The following is a 24219-nucleotide window of genomic DNA, read 5'->3' as shown; positions in this document are numbered from 1 at the left end:
TATTGGGGAACGAAGGGGAGTGAAGAATCTCATTTCCCCCCTGCTCCCTCAAGAAAAGTTTCACTTCTGTAATTCTGTCTTGGGTGAGAATACTTCCTCCACACTTAGACCGCGTGTTTGTCTGGTGCTCACCAACAATGAAAAGGATAGAAGCCAGGAAAGGAAATTGTCAGAAGATCCAAGCAAGCCCTTCCTAGGTTGGATTTGACAGTCTAGCATTGTGGGAATAAGAAAGTTATTGCTTATATAAATAAAGTTCCCACCATTCAATCTTCAGTGCAAGGGGCTCCACTTACCAGAGCATGGGTGTTTAGTCATCATGCTAGCAAATTCTGAACACACGTGCAACCTTTTCCCAAAGAATTCCCACAAAGGCTGTAGTAGCTTCACCTTTGTGAACTATTTTTTCACTGTATAGGCCCCAGTTCATCAAAGCACTTAAGCTTATGTATAAATCCCACTGAAGTCAATCAGAATTAAGTGTGTGCTTTAAGTTTGTGTTTAAGTGACTTGTTAAATTGGAGCCATAGAGCAGCTTTGTCAAGCAGCGGGTACGGTCCCTGTGTGTTTGGGGCACAGCCATGCTAGAGGCGGCTGTTACAAGCAGGTTTCTAGCAGTTTTCCTGATCCATGTGGATGGAGAATATGCAAACCCAAACTACTGTGCAGTCTGTATTGCTGTTGAATGGTTCTAAGATGTAGCAGTCCCTGTGTGCTAGTCAGGGAAAACTGTGCTGAAATCTCAATAGCAGAATTTAAATGTATTTTTTGCTAGCCCAGCCTGATTAGAGGTTTTCATTTCAAGTTCAAGATTGAGAGAATCTGACACATGCGGAGGGATTCATTTTCTATTTTTTATTTATTCTTTTTAAATATTTCATCAGTCAAGGAAGAAATTAAATAAGCCAAACTAAACCTTGGACATTAGAATATATCCTATGACTATTTGGTTGAGAAAATTCCTTAAACAGCTTGGAGGTGCTTGAAGGAAAACAGATGACGGAAAGCTTGAACATCTTGAATGTTAAGGAGATTGAATACTAAACATTCCAAATGAGCTAAAAATCTAAACATTCTGCAGTGTATAGACACATTAAATTGGGAGATCCAACATCAGAACCATTTTCTGGATAAGAAAAGGCTTTTCATGATTTTTGATCTGGGATACAAGAGGGGCTTTTCCCTACTACTTATCTGTGAAGTTTGCTAGCTGTGTTTACCAAAATGTTAAATAAAATTTAACTTCCTGCCTTATCGCTGGTTTTGTTTTTCTTCAAGGAACACTTGCAGTTTTGAATAAAAAATGGCAAAAGAAAAAAGGGTAAGCTAGCAGAAAAATTATTTTTATTCTTTACTAATTTTCAACTTATCCTCATGGCATTTCCTTACTGCATGAACAGATATTTCCTTCTGAGTTTTACTCTACCTTTTCAGCAGGGGTTGTCTTTTCTTGCCTGTACCTGGATGTCAGGAAAAGTTACATATATGGTGCTCTGAAAATGCAGCCTTGAAGGAATGCTGTTTAGTTGGTCTGGAATAAAAGAACCACAACACAGCCGCGACTGGCCCAGCTCAGCTGATATGGGCTCGCAGGGCTAGGGCTGCAGGACTGAAAATTGCTGTGTAGACTTTCAGGCTCAGACTGGAGCCCACGCTCTGGGATCCTGCCCTCTCTCGTCGTCCCAGAGCTGTCTGTCACTGTGATTTAACCGTTTGAAACTAGAATGAGAGTCGGCATCATGTAACGGTTAGCTCTCCATGGACTGCCGGCAAAATGCTCCATGGACCATAGTTTGAAAATTGTTGGACTAGCTGATGCTGTGGTCCAATAGATGACCATTGTGCTTCATCAATGCATAAGTCTTAAATGCACAAGAAGGAAAAGATGCTATAAATAAGACTGCAGGTCACGAAAACAGGACAGAGCCATGGATGTGTGTTGGGCTGCTCCAGGTACCATGAAAATACAAATATCTCTGATAGATTTAGAAATTCTTTGTTGCTGTGGTTTGGTCCAAAACTCCTTCTTCAAATTTTTGCTTCCTTTGACCCTTCCCTGTCTGCTCCTTAAGTTGCACCACCTGGGGACACTACCCCGTAGCCGCGCTCTAGTTTATTTCAGCAGGAATTCTGCACATGGAGTGGCTATGGCTAAGGCCCAAAGTGTGCACCTTCAAGAATGTTTCTCATAAGGGGCATCTCAGTCTTCAAACCTGCAAAACATCAATATGGCAAATTAAAAACCCAAAGTGGGATTTGTGTAGAACTGCTCAGGAAGTTGTGTTCTCACAATACAGGCTTTCTTTGTATCACTGCCAGATAATATTGTGTAAAGGCTTTTTAAATAGTTGCTTTGCTTTATAACATAGTCACTTGAATAATATTCCCCTGGGGTTTATTTATACTGAGATGCCTTTGACTTGCACCTAATATCTAGTCTATTTTTAATCTAATTTTTATTTTTAATTAGAGATTAAATTTGCTTTTGACATGTTAGATTGTGTGAAGTCTGCCTTTTACTGATTAACTTGGTTACTCTTTCAAGGTGACACCATCTCTTGTTACCTGTTGTGAAAAGATTTGCCTTCCCACACAAACACGACTTACAACTGAATTTAAAAAAGCACCTGCCTGGTATTGTTTATATGGTGAATGAGATTTCTAGTACGACACTCCCTGGAATCCATACAAGTAAAGCCAGTGATGTTAAGCTTCTAAACAAAAAATTGATTTCCAAGCCCTGACTAAGCTAATAGACTGCAGCAACCTATAAACAATCATTGGTCCAATGCCCTCCTAAACATGTAGAACGAAATTCTTCAGAAATCCATTCTGACTTCTAGAATTTCCAACTTTCCTTCTCATTTCTCACGAAATGTTTCATTCTAGTGAGGTTTTTTTAAGGAGCCTTATTTAATAGTAACGAGTTTCAGAGTGGTAGCCATGTTAGTCTGTATCAGCAAAAAGAACGAAGAGTACTTGTGGCATCTTAGAGATTTCATTGTTTTAGCCCACGAAAGCTTATGCCTAAATTAAATTTGTTAGTCTCTAAGGTGCCACAGGTAGTCCTCATTCTTTTTATTTAATAGTGTGGACTATTGGACTTTATCCCACTGAAGTGAAGTTTATGCTCATGCAATCCTGTTCGGTTTTGTCATGATCATAAAGCAGGTAGCTTGGTGAAGATAAGTTTTATATTCAGAAGCCCAGTTTGCAATGTCATTTGAATAAAATATCCAGTGTTGGCAGTTCATAAGCAAAGATACTCACCCAGCAGAAATGAGCTTTTACTGTAGTAGACGTAATCCAGTGTTGTTGACTCACATGTGTCATGTTGTCCTGTGCAATTTCTTCCATGTTATGAAATCTAGTGGGGGCTAGAATTTCATTGTGAACAATATTGAAAGAGAACCAACCTAAATGTGGTTACTGCAGTCTTGTTTGTATATTGCTGGCAAAATATAGGTAGCAAAAAATATATGTTCATCAGACAAAAAAAGCAAATTAAATACTAATCTGTTCTTGCTTTATTGAGCTGTTGAGTCTTCAAGATAAATTATACAGAAGTGACTCTGTGTGGGAATAACATTCTGACTAAGAGACTTCATTCCCATGGCAAAAATATTGCTTGTTTTGTGAAATGTACTTACCCCTCTTGGTGAAGGACAATGATAAAGGGTACACACGTACACCTAAAAATGAAATGCCTGATGCTGAATATTGTTTTTCTGCATTGTTAAACCTTAAGCCTTGTGAGAATTTTTTACCTTCTTGAAAGTATAAGGGACATCAGATTTTGCAAATATGGTTTATTTTATTTTGAGAAGCATTTTACAGAAGGAAACAATGTTTTAAGTATCTTGTCCTTGCTAGCTGTAAAATTCCAAAACAGTAATGCTTTACCACTGCACTTGGTAGAGAATTCCACTGATTAATACGTCTTAAAATCAAAATACTTTCCTAATATTCAGCCTCCAATTTTTCTTTATACAGTTCTAGCTTTATAAAAAGGCTCCATCTTTTTTTTTTTTAAACTACTTTAAATTCAATTTGCTTATTATGTGAACATATTTAATCAGAAAATGTTGTCTCCTTTCTTCTTGTTCAGTTCTTACGGTGTAAATCTGGATTCCCGAAAGCATCACATTACAACAGAACATGATTTGGAGATGAATGAAACAAAATCTAATTTGATCTCAAAAGGTATCTATTTTTATAGAAAATTATTTTCCTGTACTCAAAAGTATGCAGGTGGTGTGGTGGTCTTCTGATTAAAACCCATCTGAGGGTAAGGTAGAAGTTTACAATATTAAATACAAATTGAGAATATAAATTACTTATATGGGTTATTCTTTTTTGTTCCATGTCATGAACAAAATGTGTTTCATTGGAGGGAGAAGGTGGGTGAGCTCTGTGTGGCTTGAAAGCTTGTCTCTCACCAACAGAAATTGGTCCAATAAAAGAGATTACCTCCCCCACCTTGTCTCTCTAATATCCGGAGACTGAGATGGCTACAACTACACTGCATGCAAAAATATTTCATGTAATATTATTTGGTTATCTACTAAAACACTGCATGCCTATGTTTTTCTGCAACCACAACAAACTTGAACACTTTGTGTGCTTTGTCTGTTAAATGCAGTATGTTGGAATCAGGTATTTGTCTACTATAAATGTTATTTCCATTTCATTACTTCTGTTATGATATAGGTTCTTATACCCTGCTTATGAACGTCGTATCTGAGCACCTTCCGCTAGTGTGTTAAGCATCGTGACTAACATCTGTCATGTGGTGGTTATTCTCTCATCCTCTCCCCGAGGGGAGAAACGAGTCCAGTGGACTGTCTTTTGTCGGTAGGTTTTCTCTGGAGGGCGGGGAGCATACGTGATGGCTTTTTAACGTGCATTTTGTTATGTATCTGTTAGAGATGGCAGCTCAAAGAAATGCGTCTTTCACTTGGAGTGGAAGGTGATAAGGTTTGTGTAGTTTCTGGGGGACTTCATTGCACAGTCTCAGCCCGGCCCCAGAGAAAGTTACGTCTCCCATGCAGAGGAGCTTGATATTTATTGTAGAGAGGAGTGTAGTTGTCAAACATGATTTTTGTCCTGGGGCCTTAGGCAGTGCTGTAGATATCAGGCCACGGAGTGCTTTGACGATAAGGACAGAAACCATGAATGTGATCCAGTATTCTATGAGAAAGCAGTACTGGGGTGGTGGAACTGGAGGGCCAGTGGGGGCTAGCAACTCTGCAGTGGAAATATTGCGGGGGCTGATCTATGTTCCCCCATCCCCCACAGACAATACTTCCTCAGTGCCTGGGGAGAGTGTGAACTCGGGCAGCCCAGGCTTTGCTCTTCCTGTGTTCCCGCCCCCCTGGGCACTGGACAGAGGACGTACCTGGAGGCAGGGAATGGAACTGGGCTGGGCGAAGCCACATCATTGTGAGGGGGGGCAGGCATTTCCTCTCCGGAGCAGGAGACTGGGTACTGGGCGAGCGGTTGCTCAGGGTGCCCAGAGTAGGGAAGCAGGACCAGGGACACTGACCTGACCGTTTCCTTAGCCTGCCATGCCAAGGTGAGTGCCTGCCCTGCTGCCCAGGCTCTCTGGGAATGTCTACACAGGAATAAAAAACCTGGTGGCTGGCCTGGGTCAGCTGACTGTGGCTCGCATGGCTCAGTCTCTGGAGCTGAAAAATTGCTGTGTCGATGTTTGGGCTCGGGCTGGAGCCCTGCGAAGGGGGAGGGTCCTAGAGCTCGGGCTGCAGCCCGATTTCTCCCCCCCCCCAAGCCTGAGTCAGCTGACGTGGGCCAGCCACGGTCATGCTAGAAGCCCTGTATCCCAGTGTAGATGTACCCTCTGAGCCTTGGACTCCTTAGCGCACCCCAAACCTCAGCCCCCCAGCTTTTCAAGTCAAGCTTCTGCTGCTTTGAGCCAGTGTGGAGAGCAGAGGACAAGTGTGATGTGCTCCCAGTAGCCTTCCATAGTCCCCTATTAAGAATGAAGGAGAAAATCGTATGTTGTTCTTTGGGTGAAAAATAAATATATAAAAACAGAAAGATTATAAGCAAATACAAGATTTCATCTATAAGGAGGCAGCATTGCATGCGCTAGTTCCTCAGATGGATGATATGGCGCTCTGAGTGTGTAGTTACAGTACACGGTGCTTTAAAACAGGTATGTGAACTAAAGTAATTGCTTAATTGCTTTTAATATATATCACGAAGAGCTTAACTGTGTTTAGTATCTATCGTAAAGAAGCTCACGTGCACTTCATAAGGACTATGCAGTATTTTACACAGCATTCACATGGTCCATTGTTAAATAAGAATATTCAATGTGACTAGACAGTGAAGAAACTAATATCCTGCTTTAAAAACGTTGTTTATGTAAATCTACGTAGGTGCCATTCCTGGTGCAGAGCGGAACTTCTAGAGGAATGTTTCAGCTCAGCTTTGTTTTATGGTGGGGAGAAGAGCAGATTCACGGATAGCCCAGTTCTCCGTTAGTTAGCTTGTGTAATTATCAAACTCGTCATCAGTCACTTTTTTGTTGTTTGTCCCTTGCAGTTACTACCTCTGCTGACAAATTAACCCTAGCCTGTGACATCCACAATGCATGTTTTCTCCTGCTTTTTCTAAGGTTTTGCCACTAAGAAAAAAATGCCATAACCTCTGCTTTAACCTGAAATGAGTTAAAATGTTTCTGTTCTATGCAGTTACACATAATACAAGAACTAGTATTTGTTCCTGACAATACTGAAAATCCAACCAATGAAAACTTTAGTCTAAATGAATACTTTGAAGTCTAAAGAAAGATGTGTGTAAGACTGAAGTATAGAACTATTTTCATTTAATTGTTTATCTTCCTTTTGCAGTATAAATGGCTGATGCCGGCTGATGACTCTGGTTTACGCATTAACAGACATTGGAAGAAAATCATGGAAAAGTTAGGAAATAAATGTCCTACATTTGTACTGAAATTTCTGTAGTGAAAATAGACCCCTTCTCAGGTAACTGCTGTTACTTTCGCTACAACTTCTCTCCTCTGTTGAGCTGTATTTGAGTAAAGCAGAAAGACCGGAGAGATCATTGCTCTTGCCCTTGAAAATGGCTTCTGAAGCAAGCAAGGCAGTTTGGCAGCATTAAAATTAATTGCTCTTCTGAACATGCAGCTGGTTGCTTATTTGGTCTCTCCATAGTGCTAAACGTTTCCCCTTAAAGAACGTAGTCACCATCAGAGCGTGGCATGGTTTGGACTGTGAGTTGTGGCTGTAACTGCAGACAGCAAGAGAGCCTCTTCAGATCCCTACTTACAAGCTCCCATCATGGAGTGCGTATTACTCTTTAAACACAAATTTAAAGATGACAGACACCAGGTGGAATGTCGTAGATTCTTCATAAAAACATCCATCCTGGGTCAGAGCAATGGTCCATCTAGCCAGGTGCTTCAAAGGGAAGTAGCAGAACAGGGCAGTTATCGAGTGACCCATCATCCCCTGTCAGCCAGTCCCAGCTTCTGGCAATCCGAGAGTAGGGACACTCAGAGCATGGGGTTGTATCCCTGGCCATCTTGGCTATCGATCTTGGCTATCACATTTGTTTCCTTGCAATCCACTAGCACTTTGTTATAAGAAGTAAGCAGTAAGTTCAAAAGTGTCCTCCTGGGAAGTTCTCCGGTGGCTTAGTGCCTACGTTATTTTTATATGTTAGTAGTCAAAAACTGTCTTTGTAGATCTTAAAATAAGCTTTTTTTAATGTTCTGGAAATGTCTCTCACTGCTGTTGAGGGGGTGTTTATAATCAAACACTTTGTCATCTGTTTTATAAGATTTAAAGCTTTAAAAAGTTATTTACATCTTTTGTGTGACCGCAAGCTGCTTTGAGTTTTATTTAGCAATAAGAAATCTTTTCCACAAATGAAGAAACTATAATTGAAGATGTGTGCTATTTACTATGTGTTATTTGGAATAGTCCTTTTTCTTAAATAAAAGGGATACTGAATAAAGACTCCAGCATCCTGATATTTTTTCCATACCTGTTAATAGAAACTGTCTCATTAACTATTTAAAAGTGATGTTGAGATCTAGCCCTGTGCCCTCATCTAATCGCTAGCTGCTTACAAAACAGAAAAGTTCTCTCCTTTCCTCTTGCAGATAAGTATCTTTACTAGTGTGGAGGGATTTTCATAACATGTGTCAGAAGTTGACTCGGTTCTGTTAGCCAGACTCCCACGGGATCGCTGTCAGAGGACGGAGATCCCCACTGCTTAGAGCTGAGATCAGTGCTATGGCATCAACTACAGCTGCAGTCCTTCCCCCACCCTCACTTCCCGTTAGGGTGTGAACTGGCCAGGCGAGATGCCACAGAGCTACTTCCGCAGAAGATCCTGGCATTTATAACACAGGCTTTGTCAGACAGAGGCAGCTCTCCCCCTAGAGCAGGGGAAGACATCAACGAAGGAATCTACATACTATCCACCCTGGTTCCCGCTGCATCCCCACCTATTCCCCTGGCCTTCACATAACATCCCTCCTCCCGACAGGGCTTCCACCATAATGGGGCAGACCAGGGGCCCATCCATGTATTTGTTTAAACAACTAAATTTTGGTCCTATGCACTAGATTGCAGCTAGAAGGAGTTCAGTGAACTAAGATGAATTTTCTCCTGCTTTCAGGTGTTTCTTTGCTATGCAGTGGCAAAAAACAAAGGTTAAGAAAGTTGGAACTCAGAAAACAATCCAAAAACTTCTTCTAGATAGGGAAAAAGAGCCTTGCAATCTGCCCCAGTGGTCAATAAACTAAGGCCAGTATGGTCCAAGTATCTCCCTCTTATATGGTGGCTTTGGGAATATGTATTTGTATGTGAAAGGCCATAGATACAAATTTAAGGAGAGAGATTGGCACTCAAGGCAACTGCCCTCATCACCAATCCCTAGGTGAACATTGCACTGCAGCTTGGTTCAAAGTTTGACTGTCTAGCTATTTCCATTAGATGTGTGATGTGTTAGCAGAATAGTTACACTGGTAAAAGCTCTAATATGGATGTAGAGTGGTATAACTTATTCCCTTGCTCATACGAGATTTACTATACTGCTATAAACACCTTTGTACTGATAGTCTGCACTACGGGACTCAGTTATATCTGTGATATAGTTAAATTGGCACAACTTTCTAATATAGACAATTCCTTAGTCTGATCCTGAACACCCTCAATGCCGATGGAATTCCAAGTTTCCTAATAAAACTAACTATAAATATAAAGAAAAATTATCAGTTACCTGGGGCTCAAAATGACTGATTGGTAAATGTTTTCTGCATGGAATTCTCTTTCATGAACTTGGCTGTGTTATTTTAAGGCCCAGGACAGGAATGTGTGAGAGGGGAGGGAGCGGACTGTGTACATACCGTTGTGGAAAGCTAAAAGCTAATTTTCACCTCATAGTACATTTGTTTTCTTGGATAATGTAGCACAGTGGTTCTCAACCAGGGGTCTGGGTACCCTTGGGGGTACACAGAAGTCTTCCAGGGGGTACATCAACTCATCTAGATATTTGCCTAATTTTATAACAGGCTACATAAAAAGCACTAGCAAAGTCAGTACAAACTAACATTTCATACAATGACTTGTTTATATTGCTCTGTATACAATACACTGATAAGTTAATAAAATATTTATATTCTAATTGATTTATTTTACAATTATATGGTAAAAAAGAGGAAGTCAGCAATCTTTCAGTAAGAGTGGGCTGTGACACTCTTGTATTTTTAGGTCTGATTTTGTAAGCCAGTAGTTAAGTGAGGTGAAACTTGGAGATATGCAAGACAAAATCAGACTCCTGAAAGGGATACAGTAGTCTGGAAAGACTGAGAGCCACTAATGTAGAATGTGAGTGTTCAGAGGTGGAACAGAAATGCCTTGTCATGATCACTGATCAAACCTTCACTGACAGAAAGTGCTGCGACTGAAAGATACGAGCAAGATTCAGTGCTACCATGCACAAGAGGCGTGGCACACAAGGCACTGACCAGGATGCCGGGGTTTTAAGCCCCCTTTATACCTTTCTGATTCCAGACTCCTCCGGCTCTCAGAGCCTGTGCAGCCTCCTGTGTACGTTAGAGCACTACGCACTCACACGGGTCCCACCTGTTCCTGGAATAGTCACAACCTCACAGAACCCTCAGCAGCTTTCCCACTGCCGCTGCCAATGGGTTCCCCTGCAGCCAAAAATTCCAAAGTATGAAGTGCTCTGGCCAATTCTCTTCATGCCTTTGGCAGTACCCTACACCAGGGGCTGCATGAGAGGCAGCTTTCGAGCTGCATATGCCAGTATATGCTTTCCCTGCACTGGGGGAATTCCTCTGGGGACCACACCCCTCCCTTTGCAGTCCCTATATGTTGCAGGAGTGGCACAAAACAGCCTGGAATCTGGCCTAATATGTCCAGCCTGACCCATTATATGCCAAGAGACAGATTCTGATTATGTTTACACTGGTGTAAAACCGGTGCTAACTCCAGCGAAACCTATGGAATAACCCCATTGTTACACTTTTGAAGATGAGATCCATATCTGACCCTAAGCAAGGTGGGTGAGCTCTATAATTAATAGCAGAATTCAGGGACTCCAAAGCTTTTGTTCATCAGATCATTATGCTAGTTGGCACCTGATCGTGCTCCTAGGCATCTTAGAATGGAGATCAGGTATGTAGTTCAAAAAGGGGTTCTGTTTGTGTTGCACTTGCTTTCATTTTTGTCCCCTTAACATCTGCCTGGCCTGATCTGTTTTACTCAACTTATCTCTGGGAGAACATCTGGGCTGGGCAAAGGAATTTCCAAGCAGGCTAAAACATGTTGTCATAGACTCTTTCATTGGAACAGACCCAGTGCTGCTATCAAAACGCACAGCTGCCAGTTACGTATTTGTCCTGGTGGAGCTCAGTAGATCTGTGTTCACTTGGCCATTTGAAAGGAAATGGAAAAGGAAGGAGGTAAAGAGGAACATAGGAAGGCTGCTTTAGAGCACAGAGGTGCAAAGGGAGGTGGTTGTGTCCTAAGGGAACAGAGCCAAGGAGGAATCAAATGCTATAATCCTTCCCAGTATGAGGTAAAACCCCCACCCTTCCCAATAGCGTTGAGTATCTGGCCACCTTCTCCGATTCTGTACAAGAGCTGATGAGCTTGACCCACTAGCCTGCAGGAGCTTTAGGGCACCTTGGTGTCTTGGGATCCCACAGGATGAGAGGGTGTAGAGAATATACGTTGTTACAAAATGAGGTTGGTTTTAGATCTGTTCAGAGCTCTCGTGGGCTGAGCCCTGCTGGGTGTGCAGAAAAGACCTGTGCACACCCACAATCTCACCTCCCAGGTTTGGACAATATCACCCCTGCACCGACCATGCAAACTGGATGTTGGTCTCTGATCCAATAATATTGGGAAGCTGCAGGGCCCGTGCTTACTCCCCTAAAAGTATAGGTATGTAATATAACTTGCTTATTTTAGGTAGGTTCCGTGTGACTCTGGATTGGAGCCTTTGTTCTCTGATTGTAGCTCAGGAGCAGAGGGAATAGAGAAAAGGTGGTGCTCACTGGTTATTGTGATTAATTCCATGGCCTCTTTGTTTTTAGTGTACTTACGTGTAAAGTCTTGTCATAGGATCAGCTGTAAAACCAATTGCTAATAATGATCCAAGTTTAAAAAAAAAAGCCCCACTTTTAATCTCTTTAAATGTGAGGTTTGCATTCATGAAGCTGAACGTACAGCTGTATGACCATGGTACAGAGTAGATATGCCATGTGCACATGGCAGTCTGATAGGATTTCAAGTGTTTTTGTTTTCAACAGCCTCTTTATGGCCAAATTTTAGGGCCTCTGATCTGTCTTCCTCCACATATCATTTGCTTTTGACACTCTAAGACATGCTGCTGTTAAAACCATGTCTCACTTGGACACTCAGTTCTTAAAACAGAGTCCACCTGAGACTGACTTATGAACATAGAAATCACCTCTCTAGGTTGGGTTTGATCTGAACTGACACTGATCTGACAAAGGTCTGTAGAGGCACATTTCTGCCATGCAGTTAACTCAAAACAACCAAACCAGATGTAGAAACCATGTAGCCTGGTAGCTCAAATGCTTCCCTTGAGCTCCCTGCCCTGGTTGTGGTCAGCACAGCCACCTTCTCTCTCTCCCCTCTTTGAAGCCTGGTGTATCCATTGCTGAGAATAGGTGTCAGCAGTAGGTGCAAGTGAATCAGTGTTGAGCATGGTTAACTGTAAGTATAAATGAGGCAAATTTTGGTTTTGGTACCATTTCAGAGACCATGGTCATTGTCAGCAGTGAGTAGCTTTCTTAAAGCGGCCATGGCCAGAGAGTCACGCGTTTCTTTTGCAGGGCTTTCAGCCTAAAGAAGCTCAGCTGCCCTTAGCTTCCTGATCTGCCCCTATAGCCTGGCTGGGCATTAACCCACATGGCACCAGGCTGCTGTTTGGCTCCTCAGGTTCTCCTCCAAGTGACACCACATGGGTGAGGTGTGGGGTGTGATTCAGATCCCCTACCGGGGTTTCCCAAAGATCCGCACACCCCATCACAGTCCTCTAGCTTCCTGTGCCATTGGAGCAAAATAAATGAGATAAGGGCTTGATTGTATCCACAGAGAAATAAATACCAAGCAACTGTGTCTATGCCCTTTTGCCCAGTGCCTCTGCTAGGGGAGGGGGAGGGCAAGACTAGCAATGGGGCCAGACTGCGTCCCTTATGTCACAGTTGATGACACCCTAGCAATCAAGAGTCTCGCAACAGAGTTCAAACTCTGGGCAGGGCCTTGCTGACATGTCTGATTTGCTGCAGAAATTTTGCTAGTTGTCACTGTGGCTGTTGTAAAAGCCAGGGCAGGTCAGACTTACTTTGCAACATCTGCACTGGAGTGGAGAGCACCACCGGCCTTGGTTTACATGATCTGCATTAACGTAGACAACACTTTACACTAGGATCTATGCTGTTGTCTGTGGCAATCTCAGGATCTTTGTTTCTACACACACACACATCTGATAATACAGAGTTGTTAATCACTGGAGATAACATAGCAGGTGAGAGTGATATGTCTTTGATGGGCAACCAGGGCCTGGCTGCAGACATTGAGGGCCCAGTCCTGCAGGACGCTCAGTGCCCTCCACTGGGAGTGGAGGACACTAAGCAGCTCCCATAAGGTGCCCAGCATCTTACAGGACTGTGCCCTGCATCCCCCACTAAAACTAACATGTCCAGCCTTACCCGTTATATGCCAAGGGACAGATTCTGATTTATATTTACACTGGAGTAAAGCTGGTGATCACTCCAGTGAAATCTATGGAATAACCCCAATGTTACACTCAAGAGGAGATCACCATCTGACCCTAAGCAAGGAGGGTGAGCTCTACAGTTAATAGCAGAATTCAGGGACTCCAAGGCTTTTGTTCATCAGATATTTATGCTAGGTAGCATTTGATCATGCTCCTAGGCATGGTAGAATGGAGATCAGGCATGTAGTTCAAAAAGAGGTCTTGTTTGTGTTGCATTTGCTTTCGTTTTTATCCCCTTAACATCTGCCTGGCCTGATCTGTTTTACTCAACTTATCTCTGGGAGAACATCTGAGCTGCGCAAAGGAGTTTCCAAGCAGGCTAAAACATGTTGTCATAGACTCTTTCATCGGAACAGACCTAGTGCTGCTATCAAAGCGCACAGCTGCCAGTTAAGTATTTGTCTTAGTGGAGCTCAGTAGATCTATGTTCACTTGGCCATTTGAAAGGAAATGGAAAAGGAAGGCGGTAAAGAGGAACATAGGAAGGCTGCTTTAGAGCACAGAGATGCAAAGGGGAGGTGGTTGTGTCCTAAGGGAACAGAGCCAAGGAGGGATCAAATACTATAATCCTTCCCAGTATGAGGCAAAACCCAATAGCGTTGAGTATATGGCCCCCTTCTCACATTCTGGAGTAGGGCTGATGAGCTTGACCCACTAACCTGCAGGAGTTTTAGCTTGGTGTTTTGGGGGTCCCACAGGATGAGTAGAGGAATATACATTATTAGAAAATGAGGTTGGTTTTAGATCTGTTCAGAGGTCTCTTGGGCTGAGCCTTGCTGGGTGTGCAGAAAAGACCTGTGCACACCCACAATCTCACCTCCCAGGCTGGGACTGTATCACCCCCTGCACCGACAATGCAAACTGGATGTTGGTCTTCAGGCGAATAATATTAGGAAGCCGCAGGGCCTGTGCTTACTCCTCTAAAAGTATAGGTATGTAATATAGCTTGCTTATTTTAGGTAGGCTCTTTGTGACTCTGGATTGGAGCCTTTGTTCTCTGATTGTAGCTCAGGAGAAGAGGGAATAGAGAAAAGGTGGTGCTCTTTGGTTATTTCGATTAATTCCATGGCATCTTCATTTTTAGTGTATTTACGTGTAATCTCGTCATAGGATCAGCTGTAAAACCAATTGCTAATAATGATCCAGCACTCTCACTTTGGCCCATTTTTCTTTTCTCTCTGCGCCTCTTAGCTAAATGATCTCATCTGTTGACATGGTTGGTGTTAGCTACCATCTTTATCCTGATGATTCTCAAATCTACTTCACTAACACTGCTCTACAGCCAAAATGCTTCTGAAATAAATGTAGTCAAGCTTTACTAATTCTGGGTCACTGTGAATGAAAATGATGCTTAAAATTGTTGATTGGCTCTAGTTTTCAAGATATGCTATTGGGTCAGTATATATGACCCTTGACTTGGGAATGGCGGAGGATAAGTGAGTTATAAAGGGAAGGGATCTCAATTTAAACCAGAAATGACTAAAATACATCTTTGACTGGATCTATGAATAAATCTATGACTGGGTTTGGACAGTACTTGCTTTTTAGGCAAAACAATGAATGATGCAATCTGATGCTGGTATTGCGTCATACATGATAGAAATTGCATCATGTTATTCCTAGAAGTCATGGATGATGCAATCATAACGAAGCTTACATCACTCTGCTGAACAAATTGCCCTATATCAGCTCTAGAAATCATACAGTGTCGTGCTCTCTTATTTGTCAGTGTTTGATTTTGCAAAGGGACACATTTCTGTTTAGCCAAAGTGAGCAGAGATGCCTCGTACTTGTGTGAACAGTGCAGATAACTTCTGCTATGTTTGTGGTGAAGTGACTTTTGCATCACAAAAGCGCAGTATAACCACTATGGTTAAGAAAGCCTATCACCTTTATTTTGGCTGCAAAATTGGAGATCAGGACAAGAGGTGGGCCCCACACATATGCTGCAACACTTATGCAACAAATCTTCACCAGTGGTTGAACAGGACAAGGAAATCTATGCCTTTTGCAGTGCCAATGATTTGGAGAAAGCCAATAGATCATACCAGCAATTGTTACTTCTGCATGGTGCCTCCATTTGGGAAAGGTGTGTCAAAGAAGAAAAAGTGGACTGTGCATTATCCAAACATTCCATCAGCTATACGCCCAGTACCCCACGGAGAAGGACAGCCGGTTCCTGATGCACCAGAATCATTCTCACTTGAGTCAGACGAGGAAGAGGATGAAACTTCTGGTCCTGAACCATCAATGTCACAGGACCCACATTTTCTCCCATCCTCCTCCTCTGAACTACACCTCCTAACACAAAGTGAACTGAATGACCTTGTCAGGGATTTGGAACTACCCAAGAGTAAGGCAGAGCTGTTGGGCTCCAGACTACAGCAGTGGAATCTCCTGGCAGGTGATGTTAGGGTTTCCATGTTCTGTGACCGTCAAAAGGATCTTGTCCCATTCTTCTTCATGGAAGGTGATCTTGTAACCTGCAACAACATCGATGGTGTGATGGCAGCCCTCAACATCGTTCACGATCCGGATGGGTGGAGGTTGTTCATTGATTCATCGAAGACGAGTCTTAAAGCTGTTCTACTGCATAATGGCAATGTTTTGCCATCAATTCCAGTTGGTCATGCAGTCCATATGAAGGAAACCTATGACAACATGAAACAACTTTCGAGGTGCATAAACTATGACCAACATCAGTGGCAGCTTTGTGGTGATTTGAAGGTTGTTGCTCTCTTGCTTGGTCTGCAGACTGGATACACAAAGTACTGCTGTTTTCTCTGCGAATGGGATAGTCGTGCAAGAGATTCCCACTACATCAAGAAAGATTGGCCACTCTGACAGTCATTGGAGTCTGGGAGGAAAAGTGTTCAACATCCATCACTTGTTGAATCAAGGAAGATTTTGTTACCACCCTTACACATCAAGCTGGGTCTGATGAAGAACTTTGTCAAGGCCATAGACAAAACACAAGCAGCTTTCAAGTACCTCCGTGGAAAATTTCCAAGATTAAGTGAAGCTAAGATAAAGGAAGGTGTCTTTGTTGGTCCTCAGATTCGTGAACTTCTTCGAGATGATGGATTTGACCATGCACTGCGTGGCAAGAAAAAGACGGCATGGAAAGCCTTCCAGTTAGTGACAATAAATTTTCTCAGAAACAACAAGGCAGACAACTACAGGTTGTTGGTGGAAAATAACCTCAAGGCATACAAAAGCCTTGGTTGCAACATGTCATTAAAGATACATTTTTTGCACTCTCATCTAGATTTTTTTTCCACTGAACTGCGGAGCAGTGAGCGACGAACACGGCGAGCGATTTCACCAGGACATTGCAACAGTGGAGAAACGCTATCAGGGCAAATGGAGCCCATCAATACTTGCAGACTATTGCTGGACAGTGACAAGAGATGCTCCATTTAATGAATAAAAGAGACAAGCCAAGAAGCGCCGAGTAGACACTGAATAGGACTAAATTATGTACATAATAGTTTTTTGCCTTTTGTTTCATAATAAATTTTATTTATATAACCCTTTTGCTGATTTTTAAAGTGTTACATAAACAGGACAAGTGAAATATTATCATGTAAAGCAACCATAAACACATGAAAAGACCTAGGTTTACAATTTATGATTAAAACTCTACTATCTACACAATATACATAGACATAAAATGTAAAAACTTAAATATCTTCGAAACAGTAGCCAATCAGTTGTTTTAATTGTCATCTTTGAAATCAGCACATCACATTATTATTTATACATAATAAATAGCATAATTGTAGACCAGTGTAATCGTAACCTGTCTCCCACCACCCAATCCTGCATTTCAGCTCTTCTTTCCGACACTTCCTGGTGGATATTTCGCTTATAGTTTAAACTTAAGATGGCCAAAGGCGGGCCCTGGATGCTATGTAATGCCAATAATTTCTTGAACTTGCCATTATCAGCTAGCTCGTTCCCTGTAGGCATCATGGCAGAAATAGATGTCAAGAGGGGGAAATTGGGGGAATGGCCTTGCAGATAAGCCTCTTCTCACCTCCAGCCCCAGCACTTGCTCCCTGGACAGCGCCTGGGGCCAAAGCAGTGACACAAGCTCCGCCCCGAGTTTCAGGCCCTGCCCCCATACTCTAATGGCCACGCCCCTGCTCCCCGCCCCCTTTCATCGCTGTCCCCGAGCTCCGGCCCCCGACGGTGCCGGCAGAGCCGGAGCGAGCGGTCGCGCCCCGGAGACTCCGCTGCCGGCCCCGCCATGGTCTCGGCTCCGCGCTGCCCGCCCGGCGCCCGGGGGCTCCTGGCGCTGCTGCTGCTGCTGCCCCTGCCCGGGGCTCGCGGTGAGTCGCGGCGGCCCCAGCAGCGGGCGGTGCCCCGGGCTGCGCGGGGCCGGCGGGCGGGGACCTGCGGCTGCCCCGCACTGGCTGCGCGGGGTGCGGAGCGGGGGGGCAGCGAGCCCCGCCCGAGGCGGCACCGCCCCACTGGCTGCGGGCGCAGGGGCTCGGCCCGGCCAGTCGGGGCCCTGGGGAGCGAGCGGCCGCGGGACAGCCCGGGCCGGGGGACAGGTGTGAGCGGGCAGGGCAGCGGGCTTGGCCCCACGGCCCGTCGGGGCGGGTGTTTCCGCTGCCAGAGACCCGCCGGGGCGATGTCTTGTCTTGGCCCCGCTTCTGCCCGTGAGAGACAAGCCCGGAGCTCCCCAGTGCCCGTCCCCCGGCCTGGGAAACCAACTCACCGTCTGCAGCGGGGCTGTGCGGGGCCGGGGTCTGGGGTGGGACCCCAGATAACTGTGCGTGGAGCCCTTTGCTCACCCGGCCCCTGGCTTTACTCCGGCTGTGCTGGTTCCTCTATTGGTGATGCGGCCTTTCAACCTGGTTTTACTGTAATTCATCCTGCCACCGTCTCACTGGGAAGTGGGGAGAATAAGTTGTTGGCTCCAGGGGTGATGCCCTCAGTACCTGGATGTCTTGTAAGGAATCAGCACAGAGCTGGTAGCTGAAGTCTTGTGAGCTGATGAGATGGTCCCAAGAGAGGACAGGATCAGCAGGGGAGTGCAGGCTAATGGAAGCCAGATCAGACAGGATTAAGAAAGAGAATTTGATCAGTGAGCTCAGACAAGAGGAGAAGGAGGAGACTTGTCTGGGAAGGAGCAGTTATAGAACTGGAGAGGAGCAAGGATACTGTTAGAAGGCAGAAACACAAGGCAGTGACCTTAAGAAAGGCCGTAGTAGGTCTGACCAATGGTCCATCTACCCCAGTATCCTGCCTCTGATAGTAGTCAGTGCCAGATGCTTCCCAGGGAACGGACAGAACAGGGTGATTATAGAGTGATCCATCCCCTGTGGTCCAGTGCCAGAGTGTGGCACTCAGAGGTTTAAGAACACCCAGAGCATGCGGTTCCACCCCTGACCATCATGGCTAATAGCCATTGATGGACCTGCCCTCCATGAACTTAACTAATTCTTTTTTAACTCAGTTATACTTTTGGCCTTCACAACATCATGTTCACTGATGTTAAGGGAAGGGAGGGAGGGATGTGGGGCAATAGTTGAAGGATAGGTGGGATCAGAGGATGGCTTTTGAGACTGGGGAAGACCAGAGCTTGTTCACATGTGATTCTAGTGAGATGCTAATGTGTCAGGGGTCTCCTATTGAGAATGGCACTCCAGGCATGGGCCAAAGATTATCCATCTCTAAAATTGTACTATAATCCTCACTGTTGTGCACAGGAATAGATTGTATGGTTCAAAGAACTATTGGTGGTGTGACTACAAGGGTGGTGTCATAACTATAAAGGGAAGGGTAACAGTTCTCCTGTGTACAGTATTATAAAATCCCTCCTGGCCAGAGACTCCAAAATCCTTTTCCCTGTAAAGGGTTAAGAAGCTCAGGTAACCTGGCTGACACCTGACCCAAAGGACCAATAAGGGGACAAGATACTTTCAAATCTTGGGTGGGGGAAGGCTTTTGTTTGTGCTCTTTGTTTGGGAAGTCGTTCGCTCTTGGGACTGAGAGGGACCAGACATCAATCCAGGTTCTCCACATCTTTCTAAACNGATCTGTATTCACCAGGGAATTGGTGAAGAGTCTCTCAAGGCTTCCCAGGGAAGGGAATTAGCTTTGGGAATGGTGGCAGCGGACCAGATCTAAGCTGGTAGTTAAGCTTAGAAGTTTTCATGCAGGCCCCCACATTTGTACCCTGAAGTTCAGAGTGGGGAAGCAGCCTTGACAGGTGGTGTGGCCACACCTAATGCATATGGACATCTTGCACTGTGCAGTCTCAGAAATACTAAGGAAAATGAAATGAGTAAAATTAGTTGCTTTTTTTTTTTTTTTTGTTTATCTTAGCGATGTTATTCAGTGGTACTTTCACGTGTGTGTTAGGAGGCAGAGCTTTGAAATATTTGTAGGAGAGAGAAGGAGCAATTCTGGGATTGGGCCTCTTTTCTTTTAGCCTGTTTTGTCAGATTCTAACAATGTAAAAGTCACTCTAGTCATCATGTGGCATCTGATGTCTTTCCGTGAGTGGCGTGGCTGTTTATATGATTTTCAGAACAGTCAGATGAGTGAACTGACGATCTTTCCTTTTGCAAAATTCCTTTTTATATGCTGAAAAGAATCCCAGGCACCCCTGAAAACCCCCAAATAAATCTGGTGAGTGTAAGGGGGAGAAATATCCAGTCTAGCTCTGAGCACAGGATTCATGGTGGTCAAAAGAAGCTTTGTTTAAGGGATGAATCTCTCCAGCTCGAGTTGGCCACTAGCTGGCGCACTTGGAGTGGTGGGTGGGACCTGGAGAGTTGCTGAGGCTGGAGCTCGTCATGCAGTGGGGACTCAGCTACTCTGTGCTGCTAATCCAATCGCTCTCTGCACCTCCACCGTTATTGTGCAGCGTGGTTGCTCTTGCTCGGCTAATTCCTGTTTAGATAACTTGACCTAGCACAGCAGTGAAGATGCATTTAATTTAAAGCCCGGGCTGTGGGAACCTTTTCTGTTGTCATAGGCTACTGGAAAACCTGCATGTTATATTTTTGGGGGCAGCAGATTTAGGAAGAAATCACTCGAGACCAGAGAGCAGCAAGCTTACAAAGCAACCATTTATTTATAGACACTGAGCTGACCTAACCAGCCAAAACTGGTTGAGCTATCCCCTAATAATCTAACTCAGTTGCCATAGGAACAAAAACCATGACAACCAAATAAACAACATATTCTTCCCCCCTTAATAAGAACATTCCCTAAATAAAACAAACACTAGACTAGAGAAGGAGGGTAGACTGTCTCCATTCCCAGCTAAACCCTGGGGATTATTTTGCCCCATAACCGTGGGTTTGCCCTAGCTAAAGATCCAGCCATTGAGGAGGTTTTTTTGTCTCTAGATGGATTATGGTGAACTTCTGGTGCTGTTGCACCCAAAAGTACCTGACAGGCCTGACAATGGGTTCACAGCGCGAACGGGTGAGGAGGTGATATCAGCTCGTGCCGGGCAAAGGGGTATCTCAGCCGCCGGCAGTAATGGAGGAGAACAGTTAGGAACAGGTGATTTTTTATTTGGTGTCTTGCCAGAAGAGGTGAAGTCAGACAACTTAACTGAAGAGGTGTTCTGAGGACTGGCATGACCTGGCGACAGCTGATTTACATGTTGCCGCCAGGTGAGATTTTTTGCAGTCCGGACTGTGTAGGAAACAGGTCCTGTTTGAGTGAAGATTGTGGCAGGGACCCATTTAGCTCCAGAAGTATAATTTCGAGCCAAAACTGGCTGTCCCGAGCTAAAGGTTAGGTTTTTTGCTTTGGGTGCCCATCTGATGACTTGATATTGCTGCTGACGTTGCACAATTTGTCAAGGTTCAGAAGGTTTCAGCAGATTAAAGCAAGTGCGCAGCTGTCGTCCCATCATTAGAAAGGCCGGGGATGCCTTGGTCGTAGCATGAGGTGTGTTTCTGTAGGAAAGTAAGAAGGTATCCAGACGCTTTTGAATGGAGTGTTGTCCCCTTGCCGATTTTAAAGCTTGTTTCATTGTTTGCAGAAATTTTTTAGCTAATCCATTGGTGGATGGATGATATGGTGCTGAAGTGATGTGTGTATTCCATTTGCCTTTATAAAATTTTGAAACTCCTGAGAGACAAACTGCGGTCCATTCTCGCTCACAAGTTGTTCTGGCAGACCGAAATGACTAAAGAGTTCCCATAGTTTTTGGATAGTACACTTTACAGTAGTGGACTGCATTATAGAGACTTCTGGCCATTTAGAATGGGCATCTACCACCACCAAGAACATGCTTCTTTTAAGGGGGGCAGCGAAGTCAACGTGAATACATTACCATGGGTTTTCAGGCCAGTCCCATGGGTGTAGGGGTGCCACTGGGGTGCATTTCTCACACCCTGACATGACATACAAGCTTTTGCCTTCTCTTCAATAGCACTGTCCAATCCAGGCCACCAAAAATAGCTTTGTGCAATTTCCTTCATGCGCACTATTCCACAGTTACCAGAATGTAGCTTTTTTAACATCTGTGATTTCAGTAGTGGTGGGATAATGACACATCTCCCCCACAACAAGCAACCAGATTGGATTGATAACTCCGTCCTCCTGGACATGTAGGTAACAAGGTTGGGTGAGACCGAAGAGGTTCGTCGAGATGTTCCATGCATCACCAGGTCCATAACTTGGGACAATACTGGTTCAACGCGAGTTGCCTTTTTTATTTGAGTAGCAGTGATGGATGTGTTGTCTACCTGTTCAAAATAGAAGATTTTCTTTTGGGCACTATTTTGATGTTTGACCGGCAAAGGCACCCTTGAGAGGCCATCTGCATTGCCGTGCAGAGTGGATTTTCGATATTTGATTTTATGTGTGTGCGCTGAAAGTAACAGTGCCCAACATTGCATACGACTAGCAGCTAATGGGGGAATGCCTGTATAGGGTCCAAAAATTGACGTCAGAGGTCGATGGTCTGTGAGAAGAGTAAACTTCCGCCCAAACAGGTACTGATGAAACTTTTGAATTCCAAAAACGATTTCCAATGCCTCACATTCGATTTGGGCATAGTTAGTTTCTTCTTTGCTTAGAGTGCGTGCCAACAAGCAGTTTGTTTGTTTGTTTGTGTTTGTTTACCTTGACTTTTACTTCCTTCTGTTGCTGGGGCAGCACAGGTATCCCACCCTCGTCGCCACTTTGTTATATCCTTGGGGGTAGCAGGTTTAGGAAGAAATCACTTGAGACTAGAGAGCAGCAAGCTTACAAAGCAACCATTTATTTACAGATACTGAGCTGACCTAACTAGCCAAAACTGGCTGGGCTATCCCCTAATAATCTAACTCAGTTTCCATAGGAACAAAAACCACGACAACCAAATACACAACACTGAGGAACCCCCCAGAACGGGGCTCACCTGGCCTGTGGCAGGTCCCTGTAGCATCTAAGGCATGTCAGGATCCTTTTCAACGAAGCCAGCTGTGTGAAATTAGTTAAAATAAATCTCTCTCCTATTAAATGAGAGTCTGTTCTTATGTTTTTCTGATAGGTCAGTGTGGGACCCTGCCAACGCTCAGTCGTGCCATCCACCATGATACTAGTCGCACAGAGGGCTTCCCTGTCGGCACAGAAGTGACATACAGGTGCCGTGACGGCTTTTTTAAAATCCCTGGACAGTCAGACACACTCGTTTGCCTTTCAAACTCTGAGTGGTCAACCATTGGAGAGTTTTGTGGTTGTAAGTATTTTATTTTCTCTGGAACAAATTTGCTCAGGCCACCCTTCGCTGATGGAAATGTCAGACTTTCCCCCACTGAATAGGTCTACTCAAAATTAGCTTTAATAACTAGTTTCAAGTTCCTTGCTGGATCAGTGACAATATGCAATTAACCTGCTTATTCAAGAATCTTGTTGCAAAGCAATCTGGGAACATCTATCAGTGAGATGACTTGTGTTTGATTCAGGAATGTTCGGTTTAGACCGACCGGAATGGGAAGTAAATTTATATTTGAGTTTTGACTGCACAGAAATAGGTTGGGATGCTCAGACAGTTTTCCTGCATCACTAGGTAAATATGAAATAAAGCTCTTTCAGAAATGATTTACCTGCATAGTACCACTTATATTGCATAAAGGTCCCAATTGGGTATCATGGGCCCCTTGTGCTGTGCTCTGTACATATGTAATAAAGAGACAGTTTGTCCCTGTAGTGAAGTGAGACTCATCGGCGCGGCGCCTCCTGCTGGTGCTCCTGGGAATTAGCTCGACTTCAGCCTGGAGCGCCCTCTGCAAGTCGGTGGCTCACCTGCATCAGGCCCCATGTCCCGCCCGGACCCTGGTGCCCTTTACCTCGGGGTTCTTCCCCTGCATTACCCCCGCTGTGGGTCTCCCCTCCCAGGGGAACCCCGAACCCCCTATCCCCACCTTGCCTCAGTGGCAACTGCCAGTCATCACTTAGCCCCTGCTCACTGCAGTCTCTAAACCACTCATCACTGGCAAAGGGGGTTTGGACCAGCTGCCTCTGCCTAACCCCAGTACCTCTCTTTAGGCCTTGTATAAGGCCTGCAGCCTGGGGGTTTACCAGACTGGAGCGCCCCATCTCCCTTGCCCTGCTCCAGTTCAAATACCCTTTTCTCCCAGGCAGCCAGGCCCTTCTCTCTCCACACCTAGAGAGAGACTCAGGGGTGAAAGTAACTTAAAGGACTTACTCGTACGCTGGAGTCCTGAGCGGGAGCGTGGAAGAGGTGGGGCCTTTAAATCACCCCCAGAGCTACCAGCTGCAGAACTCTGGGACTAAGGGGCGATTTAAAGGGCCCAGGGCTCTGGCCGCCGCTACCACAGCGGAGCTCCAGGCCCTTTAAATCGCCAGCAGAGCCCTACCACCGCTACCCGGGGGCTCCTGAGCCCCGGGGTAGCAGCAGCG

General features: G+C 44.6%; 1 protein-coding gene and 1 long non-coding RNA gene across 2 annotated transcripts in view; both read left to right on the top strand.

The window, feature by feature from the left end:
* The window catches only part of LOC117875743 (sushi, von Willebrand factor type A, EGF and pentraxin domain-containing protein 1-like), a 243151-nt gene that overhangs the window by 193412 nt on the left and 25520 nt on the right, over window positions 1–24219 (top strand). Inside the window, exon 11 of the mRNA XM_034767083.1 lies at window positions 22847–23035. Coding sequence (XP_034622974.1) covers window positions 22847–23035 — 189 coding nt within the window. The remainder of the gene's footprint in view (window positions 1–22846; window positions 23036–24219) is intronic.
* On the top strand, window positions 1328–8006 carry LOC117875750. Its single transcript, XR_004645344.1, has 3 exons — window positions 1328–1953; window positions 4109–4203; window positions 6876–8006. It is a non-coding gene; the product is annotated as an uncharacterized LOC117875750 (long non-coding RNA).

Source organism: Trachemys scripta, chromosome 4 (assembly GCF_013100865.1).
Source record: "Trachemys scripta elegans isolate TJP31775 chromosome 4, CAS_Tse_1.0, whole genome shotgun sequence".
NCBI lineage: Eukaryota > Metazoa > Chordata > Testudines > Emydidae > Trachemys > Trachemys scripta.
The sequence above is the reverse complement of the archived record's forward strand: the minus strand, read 5'-3'. Positions and strand labels throughout refer to the sequence as shown.